At 39.7% G+C, this 25,428-nt stretch overlaps 1 protein-coding gene across 1 annotated transcript; it reads left to right on the plus strand.

Annotated features, from left to right (window-relative positions):
• The first annotated feature begins 1,504 nt into the window (after positions 1-1,504).
• LOC135489752 (leucine-rich repeat-containing protein 24-like) lies at positions 1,505-23,266 on the plus strand. Its single transcript, XM_064775249.1, has one exon. The coding sequence runs from the start codon at positions 1,832-1,834 to the stop codon at positions 3,281-3,283; it is 1,452 nt and encodes a 483-aa protein (XP_064631319.1). The 5' UTR covers positions 1,505-1,831; the 3' UTR covers positions 3,284-23,266.
• The last annotated feature ends 2,162 nt before the right edge of the window (positions 23,267-25,428 follow it).

A 25,428-nucleotide genomic window follows, 5' to 3' on the forward strand; every position in this document is an offset into this window, starting at 1 on the left:
GTTATCTACATGCCGCTACATGAAGTTTGTTTTGGTTGGTCTCGAAATATTGAATAAAATAGTCGTACGATAGACTGCGAACAGTGATGCATGTATGTTTTCTAGTGCTGTGTAGGTTATAGTTTTAATTACTTAGGCAGGTTAAACGCTGAAGAGTGCTGTATATACCTGTTGGCCCAATAGAATGATTTTTCAGTTTTTTTCTAAAAAGAAAACAACATAGATTATGAGTTCTCCTTTTTTGAGTATACGAAGCGGTTGTCAATGAATTTGACACATGTCTAACGTAAATAATCGTATAATCCTTAATGTCGAACTAAACTCCCTCATACGAGGTACAATATATAAAGAACATGTGTTAAGACCTCGAGATAAGGGAAAAAAACTTGTATTTTAAATGTAATCCTTAAACCTGATTCAACCTTATCCTATTTTGCCCGTTTGCTATGTTTAAATCCTGAACATTAGCTGAAATACAATATAAATGTGAGTACAACTAACCATGGTTGCAACCTTTCGAAGCTATGCTAAACATCAAACATGTCAATCAATCGAGAAAAAAAACAACAAACAGAAAGTTGCGCCGTCAAAGTCAAAGCGATAATACGAATTAGAATTAGGTATCCATCAACATTGCCAACTGTGCATAACGGTGAATACATGATAAAATTGAATTTTGTACTGCAATAATCACTAACTAAAGTCGACAACCCGGAAATCCTCCGGCAAGAACTATACTTTATATCTCATTCTGCAGCAGAATAAGGTACCGAGTTGGTTATATTACTCCTTTGGCCGCAGGCCCGCCATACGTCAAAAAGCCTTTTCGTCTACAAATACAAATGTACGTGTACGTTGATGCAAAATGGATGAAGATGTTGATCAACACGCTCTTACCACCCAAGGAAAATATACCTTAGGTTTTTTTTCATGTGTAGCAAATGTTCTAGCTACATCTAGCCTATTTTGTTTGCATGAATGTAAGATCATTTCTCAGGCATTGCAGCATGGTGTTTTCTATTTGACAAACAGTGGCGAACATACATGGAATTTCTATGCGGACCTAATTCAATGGACTGCATGTTGTGCAGTTGTTGTTGATATTCATATGTTTCCTTTTCTTTCTTTGCAGACCATTGACTCCAGGGAATCGTCGAGGGCCAACACAAGAAACCCCCTTCAGTGGTTTCCTCAACGACGCCGTTAGTATTTAGATTAGACCACTGCTTGAAAAGTAAGGATAAGCCCCCTGCTAAACCGACTGGAAGATTACCTCAGTAAACATTTATATAGCAAGAAAAACAAGCAGAAAAGCTGTACAAACGACACAGGAACGATTAAATTGCTCCCCGACTAGTTACCGAAGAGAAACCGTGGACTTGCACTTGTCGGTAAATAAAGTGGTCTGTAATTGTTTAACATTCAAGACACGCATTTACCTTCTTGTTGATCAAACTTCAGTCAAACGTTAAAAACCTGCGTCAAGGAATATTGACAGATCAGTGATTTTGATATTTGGAATTCCAAACGATATCGGCAGAAGGCGCGGTAACACCGCGTGCGCCTTTATAGTTCCACCGCGATATGCAGTCGCCGCCACGAGCGTAGCCAATCCACCGCGACCGGTCTCACAATATACGCGAGAATCAGTTGCTCGCACGCCAGTGTAGTGTCAGCAATGACAGAGAACGGTTAGAGAGACCATACGAAGTGGGACTAACGTGTAATATGCGACCTTAAGGCAATTGATGGATACATTCTCTCTGGATTTAACGTAAAAATGTGACAGAAGGGATTTACTGTTTTTAATCGAGGATACTAACAATTCATCATGTTCGGGGGAATCGAGGTGAGGGTGTTTACTTTTATATTGCTGTTACTGGTCCAGCTCTCCGCGTCGGCGTTAGGCTGTCCAAAAACTTGCTTTTGTAATATGCTCAGTAAGATAGTTTACTGCTCACGGAAGGATTTACGGGCAATACCATTGGGCATCCCCCGGGATGCAAGGCAGCTCAATTTGAACAATAACAATTTCGAAGTGGTAACACTAACACGAACAAATTTTTCAAGTTTTGGGCATTTGGAGCACTTGTATTTGAGTGATTGTGGTATCCGTGCCATCGAAGTTGGTACGTTCATTGACTTGTTAAATCTCAAATGGTTGGACTTGAGTAAAAACAAGATCAAGGACATTCAGGATTTTACCTTTCGGGGGCTGAGTTTAGAACAGCTCTTCCTTAACGGTAATGATGGTCTTGTCATGCACAGGGACACGTTCAACGGACTGAAGGCACAAGGCCTTTACCTTCACCAGTGCGGTATCAAGGAGATTTCCCTGCAGGTTTTCCGGCCCATTAATGACTCTTTGAAGAACCTATGGCTGAATGATAACAATATCAGACGGATAGGCCGCGAGATGCAATACATATTTACGTCACTCTCTCACTTGAGATTACACACGAACCCTTTACACTGCAATTGTAGAACCTCGTGGCTGAAACAGTACTACGACACCCACCTTGGGGTTTTTGAGGGTGCCCCAGCACCCAGCTGTGCCTCTCCCTCGCATACCCATAACCGTGGATTTAACAGTCTGTCTCCGAGAGATTTCCGTTGCCAACCCCCAATATTCAACGACGTGGATCTCCTGTTTGCTAACGAAAACGGCATCCTTAGCTGCAGTGCTAGTGGAGACCCCGCACCAACGCTCTACTGGATCAAACCCAGCGGTGAGCGCAACGCGTACCCACCGCCCCAGGATGAGAATGCTGTGAGAACGGACGGAGTTATGAAAATTGCACACGTGGAAGGGATTTATACGGGGAGTTACGAGTGTTTAGCAACAAACGCTGGCGGCAACGTCACATTGACACTTAACGTATCTTGGCCGAGAATAGAGAAACAAACAGTGATAAAATACATACAACCACCGCCACCCAAAACTGAAAAGCCAGTAACGACAGAGGATGGTTTTGGGGATGAAGATTCACGGACAGTTGCGAAAGAGACTCCTGGAGTCATACTCACGCATAATAATAATAATGATATCTCAATAGAAAATAAGACATTTTCTATGATAGAACTAGTAGGTGCTGTGCTTGGAACGTTTGTCTTAACGTTGATTGTCTGTGTCATAGTCTTTCATTTAATGTATAGATTACGGGCAGGAAAAGTGCCGAGAAATAGACTGGAGAATGGCTTCAAGCCGAAAGAGAATGTATATCTGGACAGGGTAGCCGACGAAGAAGCATACATGTACAAAGAAAATTACTCTCGGAGATGATGCATACCTTAAACTTGTTCTGTGATATGTTTCTGGCATGAATGAACAGTGCTTCGACGTGACTGTAATTCGATCTGATTGCTGCAAATTCGTATGCTAGATCCGTTCGTTATTTCATTACCAGCTGGCTTCATCACATTGCCATGGGCTAGCCGCAGCGTACGGTTAGAACTTTGCAGTCGAACACGAAGTCACGAAGCGCTACACCACGCGGGCCCTGCCGTGGTTTCTATAAAACTGCTGCACAAAATTAAAACTTGACGATTTAAATTCTCGGGAGGAACAGTTGCAAGGCTGACGGTGTATTATACATTTCATTGCGGTTTGTCAAGACTTATTATGGCTGAGTTTATTGGGTTAAGACAAGCGGAAACGCACGCACGAAGCGGGTCAAGAGGTGCCAGCATTGTTGCTTGAGGCCTCGTACGTGGTGGAGAGCATTTGGTCCACTCTCGGTACGGTCTGTTGCCCTTTAAGGACAGTGATCGATCATCTATCAGACTACTTGATTCAACCTCCCGCAGCTCGACACAGTTCCATTCGCCAGTATCAATGCAATATCATACAGAGTCGATTGGAGGACGGTTCAGTTGTCACACTGCCCCCAGGAAAACTCGAGATCGAATTTTGTAGATGGATGTAAATGTCCTCTGATCGGCGATGGCGAAGTGCGCTGAATATGAAACCAATGAAGTATGCATTGGCAGATTATTAAACGCGGATTTCCTCAGGCTATATGTTGATAAAAGGAACGATTTCCAATATGAGGCAAAGTAAATGAGACCCTGCTAAGGATAAAGTTTGAAGTTAACTAAACTTTTCGAAATCGCACCCGTTGAACATTAGGATTGGCATCATTAAGAACACTTTCATCACTGGGACATCAGAGTGTTCATTGAAGACTGAACATTTCCGATCTAGATTTCTTTTCTTGAGTCTAGATTGCAACACGATCATCCACGTAAAGAACGTGAAGGAGGGAACATTTTAAAGTAATCTCGATGAGTCGGAGTAGAAATAGGCCAAGCCAATAGTGTTCTTTGGCAGGGAAAACACATGACTGGTTTCGTACATGTCGTATGCAACTCTTAACTGTGCCATCTTGTAAAATACTCTCGTTGAACCTGTTTGAAGTCATAGGAATAGTTCCCATTGCTAAAAAGATAGAAGGTCGTGCAGGATGTTTTTATCCTACTCGAAGACACGAATTCCAGATCGTACACAATCTGGATGGCAGATAGATCTCAACAGTTTGACAAAGTGGATCAATTTATACGAAATATTGTACAGCTTAATGTAGATTATCTCTTAGGGTAGCACTAGAATATGGCTCAAGGAGTTGGAGTGCACGGGAACCGGCATAATATACATGTAGTGTGTAGCACATGTAGCTGGACTCGAAGTGAAGTACATAAAGACGGGATGAGTACGAAGTGTAAATAACGACAAGGATATTCTTTATTGGATTAACGTTCCTGACTAGAAAGGGTATGTCTGAAACTTTTTTTATTGGTAATTTTAAGCCTCGATGCAACTATCCGAACGTGGAATCTGGTGTAAAGACTCCATATTAATAAGTCACAAAGGGATTTTTCATCAGCCAATTAGGGCTCCATCATTATAGACCTGTGAACACCGTCAAGCAATCAGTGGGGTAGTTTCAAAGACGTGCTAAACGAGTGACTCACAACCAGACGCAGAATTACTTCATTTTCAGTTTAATGGCGTCGAAAGGACCCTTGAGAAAAAACTGCGTTGCAGTGCAGCGTTTAGTGATTGTCATCCAAAACCAAAACTGTCGCAAGAGCTAATATCTTGGGGCTTATCATGGATGAATTAATTCCTAGATTAGCAAAACCTAAAAGGGTATTTTGATTGCCACACGAAAGCTCAAAGACACTTGATGGTATTGTGAGATTATCTCACCTTGCCCTTAGAGTGTGAGACCGGATTATGGGTAGATGTTGAAGGTATTGTCTTGCAATTGTCAAATGGCTATACCAATACCCCTGATGGAGGGACTTTTGATGGCATTCCGTTGGAAGAAGTGTTGTACACCCGAGAAAACAAGACACCCAGATTCATCTTCAAACTGCTGAAACCACTCACGTTTTCTGAAAGTACTCTTAGTGTAAAATGTACCTATCGCTCCTGTATATACACTTGTCTTGAAGGTATGAACTTGTAACTGTATTGTGTGATGTTTAGGAGCTGTAGCATGCCTTAGGGGATGAGGAATTCATTGTACCACATGTACCAAAAGCTGTAAAAAAACATCCTGGCACGTCGAAGGAATCCGAAATTGTATTGGCGAAGCTACTGAAAAAGCCGCTTTCACTCATCCTGACTAGTTTGAATGACTGCACCTGCCTAGTTGTTGGAAAAACCTCATTTGAAGGCTACAACAGACATGCCGGACGGCCGGTGGAGAAAAACATCTAGCTGATACCCAATGTGCTAATAATGTGCTATATACGTAGAAATGTAGAGATTTTTCGAGAAAAAAAACACGCTGAAGGTTCGCTCGATTGCTGCTAACCAATAATACACGAGCGAGTCCAATGATTATATACTTATATTTGCTACTACTACAAAACAAAATAAACCAACATTGTTAAATTCAAGTTTCCCAACCTTGAAACATGCTGCAAAAGAGTATAATGGTGATGACCGCACTTTCTATGTGTCTACACAAGAGAAAAGGAGGGAAACTCTTTCATGCATTGATTATACATGCTGTGTATTCACAATTTGGCTGCACAACTATCACTGATGCTTGATACCACAGAAAGGCAGCTCATTATTCATGCTCGGCGCTAAAACATGCGATCAACTCAGACAATTACTTCCCCCCTGCCAAAGGCAACCCGCAGAGACATTAAACCCATGCTGTTGTGAACCAGCGCAATACTTCCACGGGGACACCAGTGTGTTAAACGTGCACATGGAATGCTAATGTGCCCCGAGTTTGCACTGTAATGACTACTCAAAAAACCCATGCCATTAATATCTCTTTACTAATTCATAAAGGATCATTTTATATCCAGTTAATTAGGTTGTTTTGGCTTTTTGACAATAGGTTGGGATCTTTTTCACAACTCTCAGCTTTCTGTTTTGGAGCAGTCATAAACATTGCAACGCTGAGTCACTTCTTGTAATATTTGGCTGACAAGGTACAAACATTGCCAACTATCGTATTATAGTAAATTTCCAGGAGGCAAACATGAGTCGTAGCAAAGCAACATTTCACTGAGATGGGTTTCAGAACAACGAAAAGAACGAATGTTCAGTATCAGAATTCAACAATGAACACTTTAAAATTCAAAGGTCAACAACTAGAGAAAAATCACCTAGAGCTGCACTGAAAGGCATAAATTCGATACAGACTTCAAAACAGAAAGGTTTAACCTTCAAAATCATTTCACCCTCGACCGACTTTTGTACTTATCCTAACACAGCTGCTAACAGTGCATTGTAAAGCCACAGTGATGTTGAGTAACTTGAAGTGGGATATTTGAAATCGTCGCCTTTATATGAATTGGAGACAACCTCATTTAAAAAAGCATCGATTTAATACTTCACATAGTTGGATCAAACATCAAATGGAGAATAATATGTATGTATTCAAGTGTATCGTATGTGAAATGCAGGTTAGAATCAAAAATCCGCCGCCGCGCAAAATGGAATCATTTGTGCAGGCGTTGGAGTAAACAGGTGCGCGCGTAATGAGTTGTAACACGACAGACAAAACAGAGTAATGTACTTGTGATTACCGTCATACTGAGACTGTCTCCTGTCGCAACCAGACAAGTCCAGGTCCTGGACATATTGTACCACAGCGCCATCTATCGTATTGTCAAAGAACTCTTTCTTTGGACTGCTGTTATTCGTCGTTGCGCTTTCATGCTTCCACCACCAGTGAATTTTAGTCACCGTCTTATTGTATTGTTGTGGTACGAAAATCGCTTTGAATTGAGATGAGACATTTGAGAAATGATTGCTGTACACCGCTAAAGGCCTGACTGCATATTAACTGAAGTTAATGATTCAAAATTGCACTCGTGCTTCCAAGGTACCCACAAGGCATAATCTTTATGAACCGTCAACGACGACTACGTTCAACTTTAAATCAACAAATGGCATATTCTGTTAAGTTTTAGTTCAACTGAAACTCTCAAACTGCTGAATTTACTTTTGGCTTTAACAGTCATGACGCTTCGAATGCTACAAAGTTTTTACCTTCTGAATTTATAAGTATTTGGCGACCACTGAACTTGACTTATTATGTTGCTCCTCGGCTGATGTAGGATAAAGAAATGATCGTATAACAGCGTGATAACTTTGTCACACGATCTCAGAAACAAAGCCAACAACAGCGTGAAGGTAAAAACAGACTTTACCTTCTTACTGGCAAAACGTCACTGGCAAAAACGATGTGCTTGCATGTAGTGTGATGAGTCGCTTATGCCGCTGGCAGCTGGGCGTGTCGAAAAACCAAGAACAATCCGCAGTTAAATTGCAAACAGCTTCGTCATCTTAGGAAACCCGACTACACTAATCCATTCCTGTATCGCCTGGGGCAGTATTGGTTTTTACATGAAAAATTACCGATAGAGCACGGGCGGGCACCGGCCACCGTGGTCTTAACTCGCAGGATTAGTCCCCACATCGTCTCGACTCGGAACAGGTCGCAATATGAAGAAATCCAGGTTTAAGATGCAGAGCGTACCCCGATCAATGCAACGGTACATTTTGAATATCGACCAGGGGACTCTCTGTGGATAAAACGACACGGCTTCAACGGCAGGCACGTCTCGGAATTTTATTTACACTCTCCGGACAGCTTTGTAAATTCCCCCTGTTAGGTTTCTTGTCCGTGTTGATTTATAGATGGATGGCGAATCCACACTCGCTTGGCTTGTCGTCAGTCAAAAGAGGAAATCCTGATGTTCACTGAGATCTGATCTCGTGAGACCAGGAGATAGGATCTTGAGAAATGAAGAATCGGTGGATGAGCTCTGTATTGACATTTCTGATGCCAGTGAGCGTAATTTACAAGCCAATAACTCTGCGGACGTGACTATACTGATCCATATATTGGCATTCATGTAGCTACGACTTTCGTTCAGATTTGCTTGGCTTTGTTCAAAAATATTATAAGTCAATAACTTTAACCCCTACATACATGGCGTGAAAGAATGATCCGTCGCGTTTTCAATATATAAGCTTACAATGTATTGCCGATGCCTAAGTCATTTTCAGAAATACTCGAGAAGCTGAGCCACCTTACCTCTCTGGGCCTCTTTCATTGGTATGATACGTAAGAAACGTCAACTCAAATGCCCAATACACCCGTATTTACAATCTGACATATATCAATACTAGAACACAGTATGTTGATATGCTACAGTAGCCCACACGACCAAACATCTGTGAGTACTCAAACGGATTAACAAATAAAAAATACATCCCCGAGAGCAGGTCGTTTACTTACTACGGCAGAGGAATGTCCGTGTTGTGAATAACGACATGGTAATAGTGTTATATTAGGGATTCCGTCGTGACTATTTCCCCATTTCTCAGTCACGGCCGTCCGAGTCTGCCAGGCGAACTGCTCCAAATTACCCCGCCGTGTAGCAATGGGATGGTAAGGCTGATTGAACACACTGTTGGGAGTTCATGAAGCTGATATATTTGTGGCGAATGTTGGTTGGATCGTTGCGTCCAACACCAAAATGAACTTTTTGTCTCTTTATGAAAAGATATAACAATATATCATCCGATTTGACCCCGCTGAGGTTTCCCGTGATTTGAAACAAAAAAGCAGTAAAAAAGGTTAAAAACGGAAATTCGGGCAAAACCGCATCTTGAAATCGGCCCTAGTCAATTGAACAACACATTTCGATTTCTCTTCTATACTGAACACAAGCCTTTATAGTGTTGCAGGCAGAGTGATGACAAGTACAGCACTATGCCATCATATTTGCGGCTAACGGTCATGACAGTCTGTCACTTTATAGACAAAATCGTTACAGTTTCACTGCTTCACGAATCCGCTGATAGGCAATGTAAAGAAAGGGTTATTGTGATTGGTGACAAGTGGCACTATACCGTCTTATATTTGACTGACTCGTGATAAATTAAAAGAGGCACCCAATTCTCAACCTACCCTACACTGCGCTGGATCCAGGATGGACTAATTGACAGGCGAGAGTCATATCACTCTGATAGAAACGTGTAATTAGCAATTACGCTTCGCACGGAAGCAGGTCGCTTGGTTACTATTTAGAATACGTAATCAACATTTCACATTCATTTTGAGATGAAGGCAAATGTGTATAATTATCTTAACGAAATTGCAAGTGCGAGAATCGGAAGCGTCGTAATGTACGAAATGGATGGTAGTAGGAAAGATGCAAATGAAAATATTCTGTGTTTCCATGAATACTTCGCAGATTGCAAGATGTGCCAATCTGCCAAGCACAGTCAAAGCCAATGTGTTTCTGCATGCATTCATATGTCAAGCTCCTCGGTGAAGTTTTGCCAGTGCCACTATTTTGCTGAAATTGCCGCATTTGTCGTAATTACTCGCCTCAATTCACGTGCAGAACTCAAAGACACTAAAGACATTCAGGTGCCCAGTTATAAATGAGGCTGTGCAATTATGTCTCACATGGTAGATGTCATTAGCAAACCAGATGAAATGCACGAGTTACCATGTCATGTCTCGATACCATGAGACTATCGCTTGGATTTTGAATAATTCATTTACTGCTGGTGGTGATAAACCAATATGAGCCAATTCGCTAGGCTGTGTGTGGTGATAAGCCCAACATAGACCAAGTTGGATCGTTCTCTCCAAGTCCATATAAAAGCGATAATGGTGATATCTCCTGCTGAGCAGAAAGCGCCCGGGTTTAACGCAGTGGAAGCGATGTTGATGAACCGTGTGAATAACCAAGACAATGGATATAGAGCACTGATCAATAGTAGCCGCAGTTTCGCATCCGAGAATCTTGTGGATTCTCAGCTAGTCACGCGAGATTTGAACTCGTGCTGTGAAACTGCGGTATAATAGAATCTAACAATACGTTATCGATTTGAATGATTGGAAACTGTTCGATCCTGATCATAATCATGATAATGGGGATATTGAAGTAACGCGTCGTCGAGAGTGAATTTGGAGGATAATGGGCACTTGCGTGTGTGTAGGCGAGTATGTAAGTCACATACAGTAAGCGAAAAATATCAATATCTAAGAGCATCTAAGCATAGATGGATGTAGCTTGTAAAGTAAGCAAATAAAATAATAAGTGGTAATGAAAGTAATCGTATCAAGAAAAATGACAGTTGACATTTTACTAGGTAAAAATTGACGTATAAAATTGATGAAATATCACATTAGTGCAAATGGAAGCTTTATTGTAATGGCATCGAAATGTCCTCATTTACCTTAAAGCTATTAAACCGATCGCGAAGACATCAATCATTTAAGTAAACGCTTGAAACTGATACATTAAACCAATATAAAGCCATTTAAAAATATACGAGGACTTTAAGCTTGTGGGCGTTCTGAAGCGACTCTCGTAGGGAACGCTGCGTATCTGGTAGGCAAATCTGTCATCGGAGGCAGATATAAGTGAATTTACCTAGACTGTAAATCAGCTTATTTTGATGGCCTGTTTTTGCTTCGCCGTGGCATAAACATCAACATGATAAAGCAGTTTGTAATGCACGGGGATGCTGAGGTTTAAAATGCAACTCGATAACAAACTAAGACACCATGGGAAAGATAACCTCGTTTTGTGGCTCAGCCGGGTTACACCGGTGCGGGGGAACACGCCAATTGCAATTACCCTTGGGACTGTGTTCTGTCACTAATTGTTATTGGCACTGCATAGCATGACAAAGAAATTTGACGCCAGGTTTCTCGGTAACACTGTTTGGATATCATCGCGACTTATCATGATATTTTGATCTTCGTGATATCGAGGGGACCTTTGGGACATTGTGGTTTTTATAAACTTCTTTTGGCTGTGAGTTCTGATCAAGATAAATCCCGAAAGTTTTCTTCTACGTGAAGTGAACATTCATTACAGGTTGTGACCTCTTGGTCGAGTAGAGAGAGATGTTCAAGAATGGAGTATCTTAAGTCTCCGCCAGGAATACTCCCGTGTCATAGCTTGCACGACAACAGCCGTGTGGGAAATTTAGCCTCGAGTGCAAGTCTGTTTGTAAGTAGCCTACATGAACATTATGAGTGTCATTTTGTAATTATATTTGATTTGAAATCAACTAAACCGGGTCAACTGTATATCACTTTAAGCAATTTGTATGAGGTGTCATGATCAATACACAGCTAAACCAGGTTAGTTAGTCAAATCTGGATTTAAATGATCAGCAGTTATCTGTTTTACTTTTTTTCTCCAGCTGATAGAGGTACAGCGGGAGGAAGTATTTGCTTTACCATTGATACTTTTAGTTTATTCTTCCAAATAATTTCTTAACCAATGACGGCGCGAATTAAGGGTGTTTTACATGTATGTCATACGCAGAATCTGACTATCCTGTTCTCGTCTGTCACGCGATACTGCCTTTTAGATTTGGCATTGCTTTTACATGATGAGTAATATTTCAGACATTTACCATTTTGCCAAAGTTGAAACATGTTTTAAAAAACTCCGTATAGTGACATTTCGTAATCGAAGATTTAAAGACGAATTGATGTCATACGAGAATGATGCACTTTAAGAACAGACATCAACTTTGAATAGACTGTAATGGGGTTTTAAGATAATCACAAGCGATTATGTACATGTACAGTGTTTTGATTATTATGTAATTGTACTTCAGAATGATTGCTCCCCAGCAAATATGTCATTGTTGATGCCTCGATCCTTTGGATCGTTCTCGAAAAGAGATAGCGAAAATTTATGATTGATACGCCTACGTGGGTATCGAGTTAAAAGCCTCGCTCATCCGTCGGTATGATTATATTTTTCTCGCCTCAGATATCCTTATTTGCATTCTATGCCAAAGGTATAATTTGGAATTTTGTTTGATGTCAGTTGTCACGTATCGATCGATAATGCTTTGTAGTGGACGCCATGACAATGTCCATCTTGGTTTCATCACGGCAATTACTGTTTTTTTTCTTTACCTAAAGGCTACATACAGCAAATCAAGCTTTGAAGTTATTGACTATCGATGTTTTTTTCAGAGATGATCTGTGAAAATAGTACATGAACTATAAAATCGTAGTCTCCTGATAACATTGACAGTTTTACGAATCTGTAGGCTGGAATAGAATTTGCAAGTACATGTACAGACATTTGAGACGTCTCCCGATTATTTGATCAACTTTGTACTGATTACTACTTCGCTGAGTAGATCATTCTAGTTTCGAGATAATTATTCGCTGACATTTTAGTAGCGATAAATTGACATGATACCCATTAAGTCGCAACCCATGACGCCAACTTATTTACAGGGTGCACCAACTGCAATTGATTGTTTTCTTATTACGACAGCACAATAATATGCAAAATGTACTTTGATACTGAAGCTGATGTACCATTAGGCATCCCAGAAGAAGAAATATCTGACATTAGGCATGATTTCAAATCCTAAAAATTCTATAAATTAAAACGGAGGGAGGCCTACTTCGCCCATATCCCACTATGGCACTTAAAACGTGTTCAACCCTACCACTGTTATATGAATGACACAGCACGCACCATGGACTCGTATTCACTTTTTAAATGATTTTATTTATGACAAACCATTTCAACGATGCCCCGCAGCTCGCTGGCAATTTCAAATTAATTTCCAAATATTGTGAAATCTACTTGGCTCTACTCGCAGTACACGTCACTTTTGGAACTAATATTTTGTCTTCGGACAAAGACGCTTTGTGCGGCCCTTCCGGATATGAAATACTGCACAACCATACTTGATTTAATTAGCTTTTAAAAGCTGAAGTAGCTGATTGTATTCATTTCGATATTGTGTTCTTTTGTTGTTCGTATTTGAGAAAGCGTGATTGCACACTTTGATGGAAACTACAGTGGAACCTCCCTTAGCAGATACCTCTCTATAAAGGACAACCTCTCTAACAGGGACACTAGTTTTGGTCCCAAATTGGTTGTTTCCATTCAATTTGACATCTCTAATCAGGACACCTCTCTATCAAGGACAACACTTGTCGATCCCGGGGGTGTCCGTAATAGAGAGGTTCAACTGCATTTGTAGTGATGTTCTCGGGGCAGGTTATAAGATCAAGGCAATATTTCAAGCACACAAATCTCAGTAAACTTCTCGAAATAAACATCTACGGTTATAATTTTAGTTTTCATTGGCGTGGCACAGTGGATATAGCCGTGATTCTTTTCAGCAAAATAACAACCTCATGAGAAACCAACTGCGGTCACATCATCATGGTTAAAACGTTAGAGAAAGGCTTCTTCAGTAAAGGTCAGATATCACCTCCCTCATACAGACTACCTCCCTTGAGGACATGTATCGCAAGGTATCAACTTGGTGTTGTGACAGAGTATTATCTGAAAGCTTTGAAGGTCGTATAATCCAATCAATCGCGGAACCGGAGCTAACATTCTACTTCATGAATTTTTAAAATGCTTCAGATATTGAAAGTTGACACGATGTTACTTACGGAAACAATAGCGTCGAGAGTGGACTTTACAGTGGGCTTTTGTTGTTATAAGTAAACATGAATATAAGACAAGGAAATGTCTTTATTGAGATTGTAATATACATCACTGGTAGTCAAGACCTTTTTTCAAGCAATATTTATTGGCCATCAAAAAATGAACAGCACAAAGAACAAACTTGAAAAAACTATCATTCACTTCTATTGAATCACATCATACAGTGATACTGATACCAAGAAAACAACGAAATTGCGCCCTGACGCATTATTTAAATGAAATTGCGTTCGGCGTACTTTATGATATTGACTCGTATAGACTATACATTGGTATTTTGATACGCTATATCATAACTGTATGAAGTGAGGTCTGTCGTTTGCATCCGGCGTGGCAATATCCGTATGACGGAGTGGTATAGTGAACCAAGCATGTCATGCACATATCCATTGTTTGAAATATCGAGGAAAACCACAGCCAATTTAAAAACAAAGGGGAGTGTACAATGCTGGCAATAGATGTTCGCGGTTTATTAGGATTGTCTACTTGTAGATGCTTAGACATGCAATGCCCAACAAAGGCTATAACAACGTGGTTAATCCCAGAAATCGATATGCCGGAAAATGTACTGTAAACCGTCAATTTTTCGCGGGTGTTTTTGTTCGCGGATTTCGCGATCAATAAAACTCCAGAAAGTTTTTCTTTTCATACAAAAAGCGGAAAGAACTTCGTAAAAAAGATAAAAAACACACAGAAACATGAGCCTATCGTCATCATACAAGATATATTACTGTAGGATTATAGAACTATAACATGACGCCTTTATCCATCACCATAAAAAAGCGGACATACCTGGGGAAATATGTATTTCATATTTCATGTTTCATATATATGTTCGACTTGATCTAATAAATACATTCACGAAATGGGGAAGTGTATCGTATGTAGGCGAAACTGCTGTGTTGTCGCCTTGATGGCGGTACAAACTCAAAAAGAGCCGTCATATGTCTGAAAGATAGGCGGTACTTACTAGTTTGACGAACTGTTCCCGAACATTCAAGCCCAGCCACACTAGATGTTATGCATATGATCGCTCGATGCCAATCACATGCTCGAGAGTAGGCAACGCCAAGCTACCCGACGTTCATGACGTCCCAGTGGTCTCATCATGGGGGCAATCTTAATCCAGATCAACGAATCAGTCTGAGAGCCGTGAAACTAGAGTATGTGAACTTGACATTTGGCATATCGTTTCACAGTTCTAAGGTACTCTATATTTTGTCTACGCAAAGTGCACTGTTGACACAGCGCAGCCTCTTCGGCTCAGGTGTCTGTTCTTCCCTGCCCGATATTTCACCCTGCCAGGGGAAATTCAATTTTGTCTGAAACAGCACTCATAATTCTCGAGCTCGCTCAACTTAAGAATCTTCTGGGATGCACCGTCTTGTACAGCCAATGATGCTCTAAGTGAGATCCATTCCATCGTAACCTGAAAAAATTGGGGCGTACATTACAAATGTAAGTAGTTGGCCTATGCACAGTTTTGTTCATCTAAGTTGTGTAAACCACTTACCTTCCAAACTCAAAGGCTTCTTGCTTCCTTGACGTTCCTTATTAAATTTTCTTCAATCAAGCACTAGTTGAGGTTGCCAATGCATCTCTGTGTGCGGTTAATTGCAATAGAAAAAAACCTTTATTGACATCAGTCATTGTGGATACGTTATTGCTGGTCTATGTACTAGTAGTATAAGAAATATACGCAACTCTGTGTAGCTATTGCGGCTAAATCGGCTTGGCAGAGTATGGAGACCGGGCAGACTTTATTGATGAATACATGCACGTCTTTCCGGAATGGTTCTACGCAATTTGGAACGAGCCTGCCTTCTGTCTATCTGTGACCTTGAAGTACACTCGGTTTAATGTTTAATTTGATGCTTGATTGAAGGCTCGACGTAACTGTTCATGTGGCTGGTCTTGATGTTAAAGGGCGACTTTAGGCAGTAACTTGGGGGTCGAATTGGTGGTCTTCGGCCGCCGAATATGATGCTCAGTTAGGGAGTGTTTGATTCTGCGATGAATATGTATACCAATACACGCACGAAGAGTTTTGGTGACCTGCGAGATAGAAAGATGGAGAAGACACCTGTCAGCAATTTCGTGTAACTTGATCACACCTATACTTGGCCCCTGTCTTTACCTGTTGTCTTCCTTAGATAATGTACGAGAACGCCTGTGTGTCTGAAATTAATTTCACTGCGATATATAAACTTATTATTCACATTTAAACTGACAATTCCAACCATCTGTCATCTGCACCTGCGCCGATTATATTTGATATTTATATTAAGTTGGGAATATAAATCAGTAGCGTCAGCCGACTAGGACATTAGTTTTGCTCTTAATAAAAATAGTCAACCACACATGTATCAGTGATGTATGAAGGACCTTGCGCTGTTGGAATCATCGGCATCCTCTCACTTGTTTAAGTTAATAAGTTACTCACATTTGAATGTAATCGAACAATACCACCAAACATACTGAAGCTCAGGCCAACACACTCGGCACTATCGATCGAGCAGTAACGTGTGCGGGCGGAGGAGAATACGACTGACTCTGGATTTTCGAAGATGAGATTTCAATGCAGTATTCCACTAAAGTGAACCTCCCTTTGTAGACATCTCTCTATTAAGGATACCCTCCATATCAAGGGCACTGATTTGGTTCAACATTGAGTTTCATCATTCATTTGGACCTCTCTAATCAGGCCACCTCCCTATCAAGGACAGCATATGTTGAGACGTTCTACTGTATTGAAGCAAGCAATGTTGGAATCATCTCCCTGGTTTTACTTGAAAATCGGATTTAGTAATAGCATATCTTTTTTGGTCCAATTTCTAAGGTCGGTCTTGTCAGGGCCTATCCACTCCGCCATTACGCCGCTATGATACGCCTACGTTCAAATAAGTCATCCAGGTTTGCAGAATTCCTTTTTCGCAAAGGAAATTTGACTTATTGGACATATAAATGTCAAATGGTCAAATACGAAATTTTGTTCGTTTTGTAACCATTAGTCACAGCTCTAAAATCCTCCAGTAAATGTCAGGGTAAAAAAGGTGGAGGGTGACGACCTTTCCTCGTCGATTTTCTAACTGCAACGTATGTTAATAGTCCATGATTAAATTTTCTTTTTGTCATTGGAACCCTTTGAAGCCTTATTAAAATTCGTGCGGAGATGTGATTCGTCTAGACGTGGGTTACCTTTACAGAGAAGATGGGATGTCTGAAAGCAGGATATCAGTATACCTTGTGAATATAATTGGAGTGTGCCCTTTCTTTTTATTCTTTAGTGATGTCAGTGTAAGTCGAATATTTCATCTAATGCAATGTGACATTTGACTCAGCACTTAAAACCTCTCTTTGACTACTAAACTGTATCTTGCGGCGGCTACCAGTACTAGCCCAAGAGTTTCCAATACGAAGTGTGCATGAACCTTTCCTCGATTTTTTAAAATTTATTTTTCAAAACAGAGCCACGAAAAAACATATATTTGGAAGAGAATAGATCCGAAAAAGCGCAAAAATGCTTTCTCATTACGAATCTGTTGTGCTATTGAACTTCACCGTATAAAGGAATACAGCAAACTTATAAACAATGGTTTTCTTATATTCTCACGAATTCGAAAATGTTTATGGCCTCCTGGATATTTCTTCTTCTGGTATGTCTGAAATTGTCACCAAATATGATTGCGTTATCTTCCATTTGTGCATGTTCAGTCAATGTGCAATGTAAAAAGAAATTTTGTTACAGATTATTAGGTAAATTTACAAATTTCTCAAGTAATTCCAAATAATTTTCTTGGGAATCTACAAAATTTAAACGATTGTATTCTGATTGTTCAGTTTTCTAGCATAGACTTACCTAATTTGCCCAGAGTTCTCCAGAGAATTCAGTTTTTATTTTTGGCGTGTGTTATCCAGCTATATATTTAGATTTTGTGAACAGCACAATGCCTTATAGTCGATAATATTATATAGTCGATATCAGGTATCTGATAAATATTGCTAAAAACAAAACGAAGTGATCACTACGAATTTAGGCCTATTTGTGAAAGAGGGTTGTCATCAAAAGTGTTTTGCTAATTCCTCAAAGATTTTCAGATTATTCTTCCTATTTTTATTTACCGAACAATACACGATGAAAGGAATAGCCTGAGGGTGATCATAAAATGACAGTTGAATGATTCAGCGCGCATTGGCGCAAAGATGTTATCCTTAATGGTGCATTTTCTAATAATCGGGTGTACTCCGAGAAGGCTAGTGTTGCAAAAAGCTGATGAAAACATTTAGACCATTTTGTCTGATGTGGCTTGCTTTTCTTAATAACCATTTATAGGGAAAAGCAACAAGACTACAGTGTGCTACTTTTCGCCCTAAGCTTTCCCATTAGTGTAGCATGGTACCAAGTCAAGGTGGGATAAATGTCAGTGTGAACCTTTAACATGAAGCTTGCGTTGAGTTTATTTATTAACAGGTTATAAGATGCGTTGGTTATGAGATAAACAAATGAAATTTCGTAAAATGATTTAAAGCTAACAGTCTAACAAAAAGCGCACTTCACCATAGTCCTGTCACATAGATTTTATGTATAATTACAATAGGTAGACAATTTAAAGAGCATATTAGTAACATGATAAGCCTGCTTACTTGCGGTAATGTTTTGTTGATCCCTTTATTTTCTTAGAGTAAATCTTCCTGAAGTGATTGTTCGCCAATTACAAGGTTCGCGCAAACCTATGAATTCACCTCAGATTCTTAAAACGATGTCAGAATTTATTCGCTGTGAATTTCCTCGGGGCTCAAAAGATGTTTTTGTTTTAAAAGATAGATATAAAGTTAAGAGTTGAATGTAGTGTATTCTCAATTCATTAGCAAATAATGAAATATATTTGCATCACCTTGCCAAATTGCTTTTGGTTATCCAGTAAAGAAGATGTGTATATCAGAGGAAGATATCAACAAAGTATATATCGCTTATTTTATGTGTTCGGTACTCTTGTAGTGAACAATTCGATGCACATGTGAACCTCAACATTAGCTCTTAAGGACGGTTTGTAAATATCGGCATCATCATCATTGGTGATGGCGCGTTTAGTCGGGATGGGAGTTTCCTGTTTTTGCCTCGTCAGCACTTTTTGATGACATGATAATGGTCATGAAAAGGAGAAGTCGCCTGCGCTTTCTTATCAAAGACAAGTGGAGCGTTTTAAGAGCCATTAAGAGTCGAATTGAAAATCAAAATTGTTTTTTTATTTCTCTATGCTTATGGGTTTGACGTGTTACTGTCGTGTGATGCTCCAAATTGATGCAATACCAGGGTAATATTGATATAATCAAATTAAGTGTAAATATGTTTTCAATTTATCGAAGTAAGACTGTACGCCCAGTAAAAATTAATATAACCCTGATAGCTTCCGATGCCATGTGCAGAAATGACATTCAGGAATTCGGTTTGATAGTTTTACGCAGTCACGCCAAAGTCCTTATACGACATGTCAAGTTGTTGTTTCACTGTTTTTTTTTACTGGTGGCCTTTTTCCGCAAAAGTGGCTTTGGGCTGGCTTCCACCGTTCCGACATTCAAAATATATACACTATAATATGAACCTGATCATTTATGTCCAGGATTAACAAACCGTTCATTTTATCATACGCTCAAGCGTTGAAGCACTGGTCCGGCCCGGGCGCTTGATTCAGTATCAAAGGGACTGCTTGAATCGGCCCTCATCTCTGCGGGGAAGTGCGTTTGGTTCCTCCAGGTCGAGTGCATGGCTTCATTTTAGCTCAGTCCGTGGTAACCCATGGCTACAGCAGAATGAATGCATCGCGAATACCTGCAATATAGGCTATTCTTTTGATGTCTTGAAAACCCTAACAACCCACTCCCGAAATATCCTAACTTTTCTAATCTATCGAAACTTCCAGTGGAAACTTGTACCATTTTACTCATCCGAACCGCTGTTTGACTGCACGGATATTAAAACCTTTAGTATTAATGTTAGCTTGGCATGGCTTGGTAATGTTACTTTTACTTGATCGGTCTAAAAAGAATAATCGACACAGCTGATACAAATGTTCACATGTTTTCTGCACGCCCTTTTTTGTATTATCCGCTTGTGACGATGATGTTTATTTTTCAACCCCATTTCACTGTCATTTTGGCAGTTTCTTCCTACGACAACCATGTGGCATTTTGCCTGATTGGTCCAGTTGGAAAATATTTAGAACTCAGATTATCCGTTTGCTACATGATATACGGTCCTTGAAGAGAATTTATACTCTTTAAGATGCTACAATTAAACTAATCATTTTACTTTTTACTCTAAGCCGCCACATATTCGTGCCTGGTTATGTTTGCGATTCGCAGAAAATTTTGAAAAAAAGCAAAGTTTCAACTATTTTCGTTCTGCGGAATTCAGAATTTTTGTTCAGCATTTTCAATCCAAAAATTATTTTTTCGATGTTGGCTTTCCCAAATCTAAGTTTTTCGCGAAATCTGCGAATATTTGGCGGTGAACAGTAGCACAGTCATCCCTGTAACTGTGTTATCGACCTCTGAAGTGCACATATTAGAAGTCGTCAAATGATCAAGTTTTCCTTTACATGTAACTTAAATCTACTTCGTCGGAAATATGATAAGGGGACTAGCAGGAGCTGATTAGGGATCCAATTAGGGATCTTTGTGTATGTGCTATCAAGAATATATGCAGGTTTATTCGTTATTCTCTGAGATCTTTAGAGTAAAAGGTAACACGTATTGTGAACAATATTACAGATTCCTAAAGTGTAGTTTGTAAGCATTCCTTTATCCATGAAATATCCTTACGCTATGTCTTCGTTTAGTAAATCACCAGGTTTAGTATTACTTCACTCAGAGGTATACGTTTATTAAAGGTTAATGGATGAGATTTCAGCAGAGCTTTGGACAAAGCGCTGGGAAATTACGTGGGTGCAACTTTAAACATCGATTAATCTTGGTGGACGTATACAGTTCTTGGGCCGATTGAACATACTTGTTTACTTGAATAAATGTGGTCGTGGCGGTAAGAGTAACGCCCAAACACTTGATACTTGTCTATCTGATTAGTTCATTGTTTGTCTCTAGTGATGTCTGAAACTGGTGTAACTTAACTAACAGTCCCTAAGACTAAAACATATCGTCGGTCTACTTTGAAAACCTCGTACATTGATGCATTGATTTTTTTCAATTCTAAAGAAAAGCGCCGAAAAATTTATTTGAACTGCAATGCAATAAATATGCAGTACGTGGTTTTCAAGTAACATAGTGGTGCTGAAAGGCTTTTGGTCGGTGGATTCTAAAGTACTTGCCAGTTAGCTTGAGAATGAAATTCTTGCCCCCGGGATTTGGCCGAAATGGCAGGTGCAAGGTTTTCATAGTACACCGAAGATATGCTACATCCTCGCAGCAGTTCACTGTCTTTAGTGTGCGTATTTTTGCCCTTTGCAAATTTAAGTTTTGATGTAGATGTTTTCCTTTCCCAAAGAGAAGTGCTCGAACATGTTGACTTTCTATATGGTGATCCTAATGCTGCCAATAACCTTGTGAATATTATTAGCAACTTTGTCCATTATCCACTGATGTATCTGTAATGTCTACATAACTATATCGCTCTACAAATCGATATAAACCAATTGTTGGTGATGTATTGTTAATCTCAATCGCCCCTTGGTACATCATATTTAAATTTTAGAAAAATAATCAACTTTACACTTACCTACATATGTGTTGACTGAAGCCGTTCTGTTCTTGCCAAGATTTCAAAGCATTTATTGAGTACGTTGAAGAAGGGAAGTTATTGACGAAGGTATACATCCTTTGTTTTTGTGTGTAAAATGATGTTCTTGGTTCCAGTGTACATGTACACGTGCATGGTGTTCCCGAATAAATGCTATGGCTCTTTATAGACAATGATGTCTGACAAGAAGGCGCAAAAATCTGTCGGCTTACAGCAAACAGTATATGCAAGGCGTATGGAAATTATTCAGTTACTGGCTGAAACGTCGTTATTTTTGCATTATAACAATTAAAACAATTTCTTCATGAATTTGACAAAGGTCATCTGTTATTCTTTCAGTAGCAGAATGGAATACGAATCCGTATTGTAGTACACGTCTTGCTACATGTACGTGCCCCTAATATTCATTTTGTTAAGTCTGCATACAATGAGATGAGATGAAAAAAGGATTTTCCTGGTTTTGCAATGAACACCTAAGACCGCGATTCAGATTGCCTTAAGGTTTTTTCTCTCGTTACTTTTTGGCAAAGTCATGTGGATAAATGATATTCTGGAATACAGAAAATCGTTCGTGTCTTCGGCATAATTTGGAAACTGTACAATTAATTATGGTTTAAGTCATTGTGTGAATCAAGGATGTTGAACGAAAGCTATTCATATACAGCCCATGAACCACCTTCCTCGTATGGAAAATAGCTTCAATATACTACATTATATACATCCATCGAAATGTACATGACGACTAACTATAACAAATTGAATGTTTTTATAGGTATTGAAGTCATATTGTTGAATGCAGACAGTCGAAATTTTTTTTGCAATATTGTTTGTAGTTTTAAAAGTTTCACATAGTTTTCCGCCGCTTGCTCTCTGAACCCAGATATTATGTTTCTCTTCGTAAAAACATGTTTTTGGTGAAACAATGTGATGAATGTTCACAACACTTTATAGTCAATACTGGAGTAATACGTTGTGATGGTCTTCTTCTTGGAGGGAAATAATATGTGGCATAATAAAGGTGTATTCAGCACAGAATTTCAGCGAAACAAAACACATCAAGTTTCCACAGGGAATACCGTAGCAAGGATCTCTCGATCCGCGGGCTAAATATCTTGATATTATTCCGTATCAGCGGGTTTTTGTTTTGTTTTGGGGTTTGTTTTATATTAAAGATCGCCGGACCATATTTAAGAGGTAACCAGTTGAGTGTGCGAGTGCACTAGTTCACTACTCTAGAAGATTTGTGCTGAATTCACCAGAAATGAAATCGACAAGTGTGTATATATTTTTAAGATCCACTGTATTGTAAGATAGTGTAAATATGAAAATCTTTCTATGTAAATAGTGGAACACAATGCATTTACTTCTCGTTGGCCACACTGATTTTATGGGTCTTAAGAATTCCAGAACTTTTTTTCTACCCGTACAATTGTGTCAAAAAACTGTATGTAAAATGGTACTTCAAGTACAATACGACACTGTGAATAAAAGAAATACAAAATTTAAGTTTTCTCCTTGTTTTTTTTTCTTTATCGTGTTATTAGTAGTAGCAAGATAAAGACCCAAATCTTGGTGGTACATATATCTTTAACATGTGCAATCCAATATTATGCTTATTTTCTAGCGGTAGCGGGAAACCTCGTGAGTTTCAGAGCTCGACGTTGGAAGAATTTCCACGTGTTATCATTGGCTAGACAATGGTTCTGACAACAAGACCTGCGCAATTGACGAAACCGCGATAACTGTAGTGGAATCGGACCTTTAACGGTGTTACAGCTTCTTGATGAAGCTGATTGGAGCAATCATTTTGGAGCCGCCAAACCATTCTCATAGTTTTGTTGGGATGTTTTCGAAACTCTGGTACCTTTTTGGATACTCAATTGAATCCATTTCATTTACTTAATACTCTTGTTTTACCTGTCTGAGTCCATTCGATTAATCATATGAAATCGTGAAAATAATTGCCAAACTGGGACAGGACGTTATGACCACCAGACAACTTGGTGTTGTCATCATAAATGTTTGGTGTCGCGATCAAAATTTGATAATCACGAAAAAGGTATCATTTATAACGCGTCAGCAAGGTGGATATTTTGCCCAGAAAACCCCGCGGGCTCTCATCTATGCGCTAATATCGGCTGTAGAAAATGTGACGTTTTTCCCCTTTTATTTGTTATCGATGTTTGATTGATATGCCCATTATCCAGGGTAGCATGTCGAAACAACTAGAAACTATACATGTACATAACACCGGGCATGGTGCTGCTTCATGAATAACGAAAAGCAATATAGTACCTTAGTTGGGAAAAGCAGACAGCATTGATCCCCCATATGGAAAATTCCGATCAAGTGGTAAATAATTGCAGCAATCCTCGGTTTCACAACCAATGACAACTCGGTTCAACTTTGACTAGTGCGGGGTGCGACAACCTTGGTCTCTGTTTTGAGAGATAATGACACACCACGCCGGGAGATCAGCATGAAATTTGATGGCATATCTTCACTATAAGCCCTTTCGGGTCTATGACCACTCCAGTAGACCTCAAATTACGTCCAATACCCCTCTCATCACCTACTTATAAGCCTCTTGCCCATAAGTCTAGCACCACTCCGTCAGCCTTTAGCCTCACTCATTGCTTTCGTGGAGATACTGGCTGATACTTCCATACATATCCCAGCACAGATGATTAAAGGCATCGCATTTGAGAAGATAGTGATGAAAAATAACACCGCAATTCGGTCTGGTAATCATGAGGCGATGGCTTCCCTGAATATCCCCCATGGCAATTTCACGCTATTTACCGATGAGCACAAATGAAAATAAAGCCAATTTCTTCTAGATCCGAGAGCCAGCCCAAGAGGAATGATTCTGTGCGAGAGGAAACATACGACAGAGGAGATGATGACACTATTTCTGGTGTTTCCTGCCGATGAGGTTGTGACGCTATATCAGTTTGATTCACTTGATTAATTTCGTATTCTGGCTGTGGATAGTTCTTTTTTTAGCAAGAAAAAGAGAGATCAAAATTCAGTAAAGCAACGTAAACACATTTGTATGGTCATGACCCCGCTCGACACGATTTTTCCTATTGCAGGACACTGGAGAGGTCGAGGTCCTTTTTGCAAGTTACAAAAAGGTGAATAAAATGGCGTTAGCATTCCGTAAAGGGGACAACCTGTCCTTGCTGAATCTACTCAATAAATCATTTTCTGAGATAATAATATTACCGTGAGCAATGGATATCGCCAAAAGTGTGTACTTCCCAAAGCACAAATTAAAATGTATCGTCAAGATTTAGAATCAAAAGCAATCAGTGTTAGATCAGACGCATCTATATAAAAAGAACCTGTTAAGTTCCTCAACTTGAATTTTCATACTGTCTGACAAGATTCATGAGCACACCAGTCAACAGGTGCCGAGGAGCCCACTCGAAAGTTTCTCCCCACGACTAATCCTCTTGAGCCCGAGCCGCTACCATAGTTCCCTTCCAGTATCTCAAATATCTCATCTCAGCCCTGTCATCTGTGTATACATAGCATTCCGTGTACAACCAGCCACTGCACTATAGACTACATTGATATTGGTGTCAGAAGTGATCGATCTCTAGAGAAAGTAATTGGAGGAAACATTCGCGCTTTCTATTAAGACCCGTATCATGGTCACTAAT

The sequence above is a fragment of the Lineus longissimus genome, chromosome 6 (genome assembly GCF_910592395.1).
Source record: "Lineus longissimus chromosome 6, tnLinLong1.2, whole genome shotgun sequence".
Lineage (NCBI taxonomy): Eukaryota > Metazoa > Nemertea > Pilidiophora > Heteronemertea > Lineidae > Lineus > Lineus longissimus.

Coding starts and splice junctions, on each gene's coding strand:
- LOC135489752 (XM_064775249.1), top strand. CDS start 1,832: ATGTTCGGGGGAATCGAGGTGAGGGTGTTTACTTTTATATTGCTGTTA.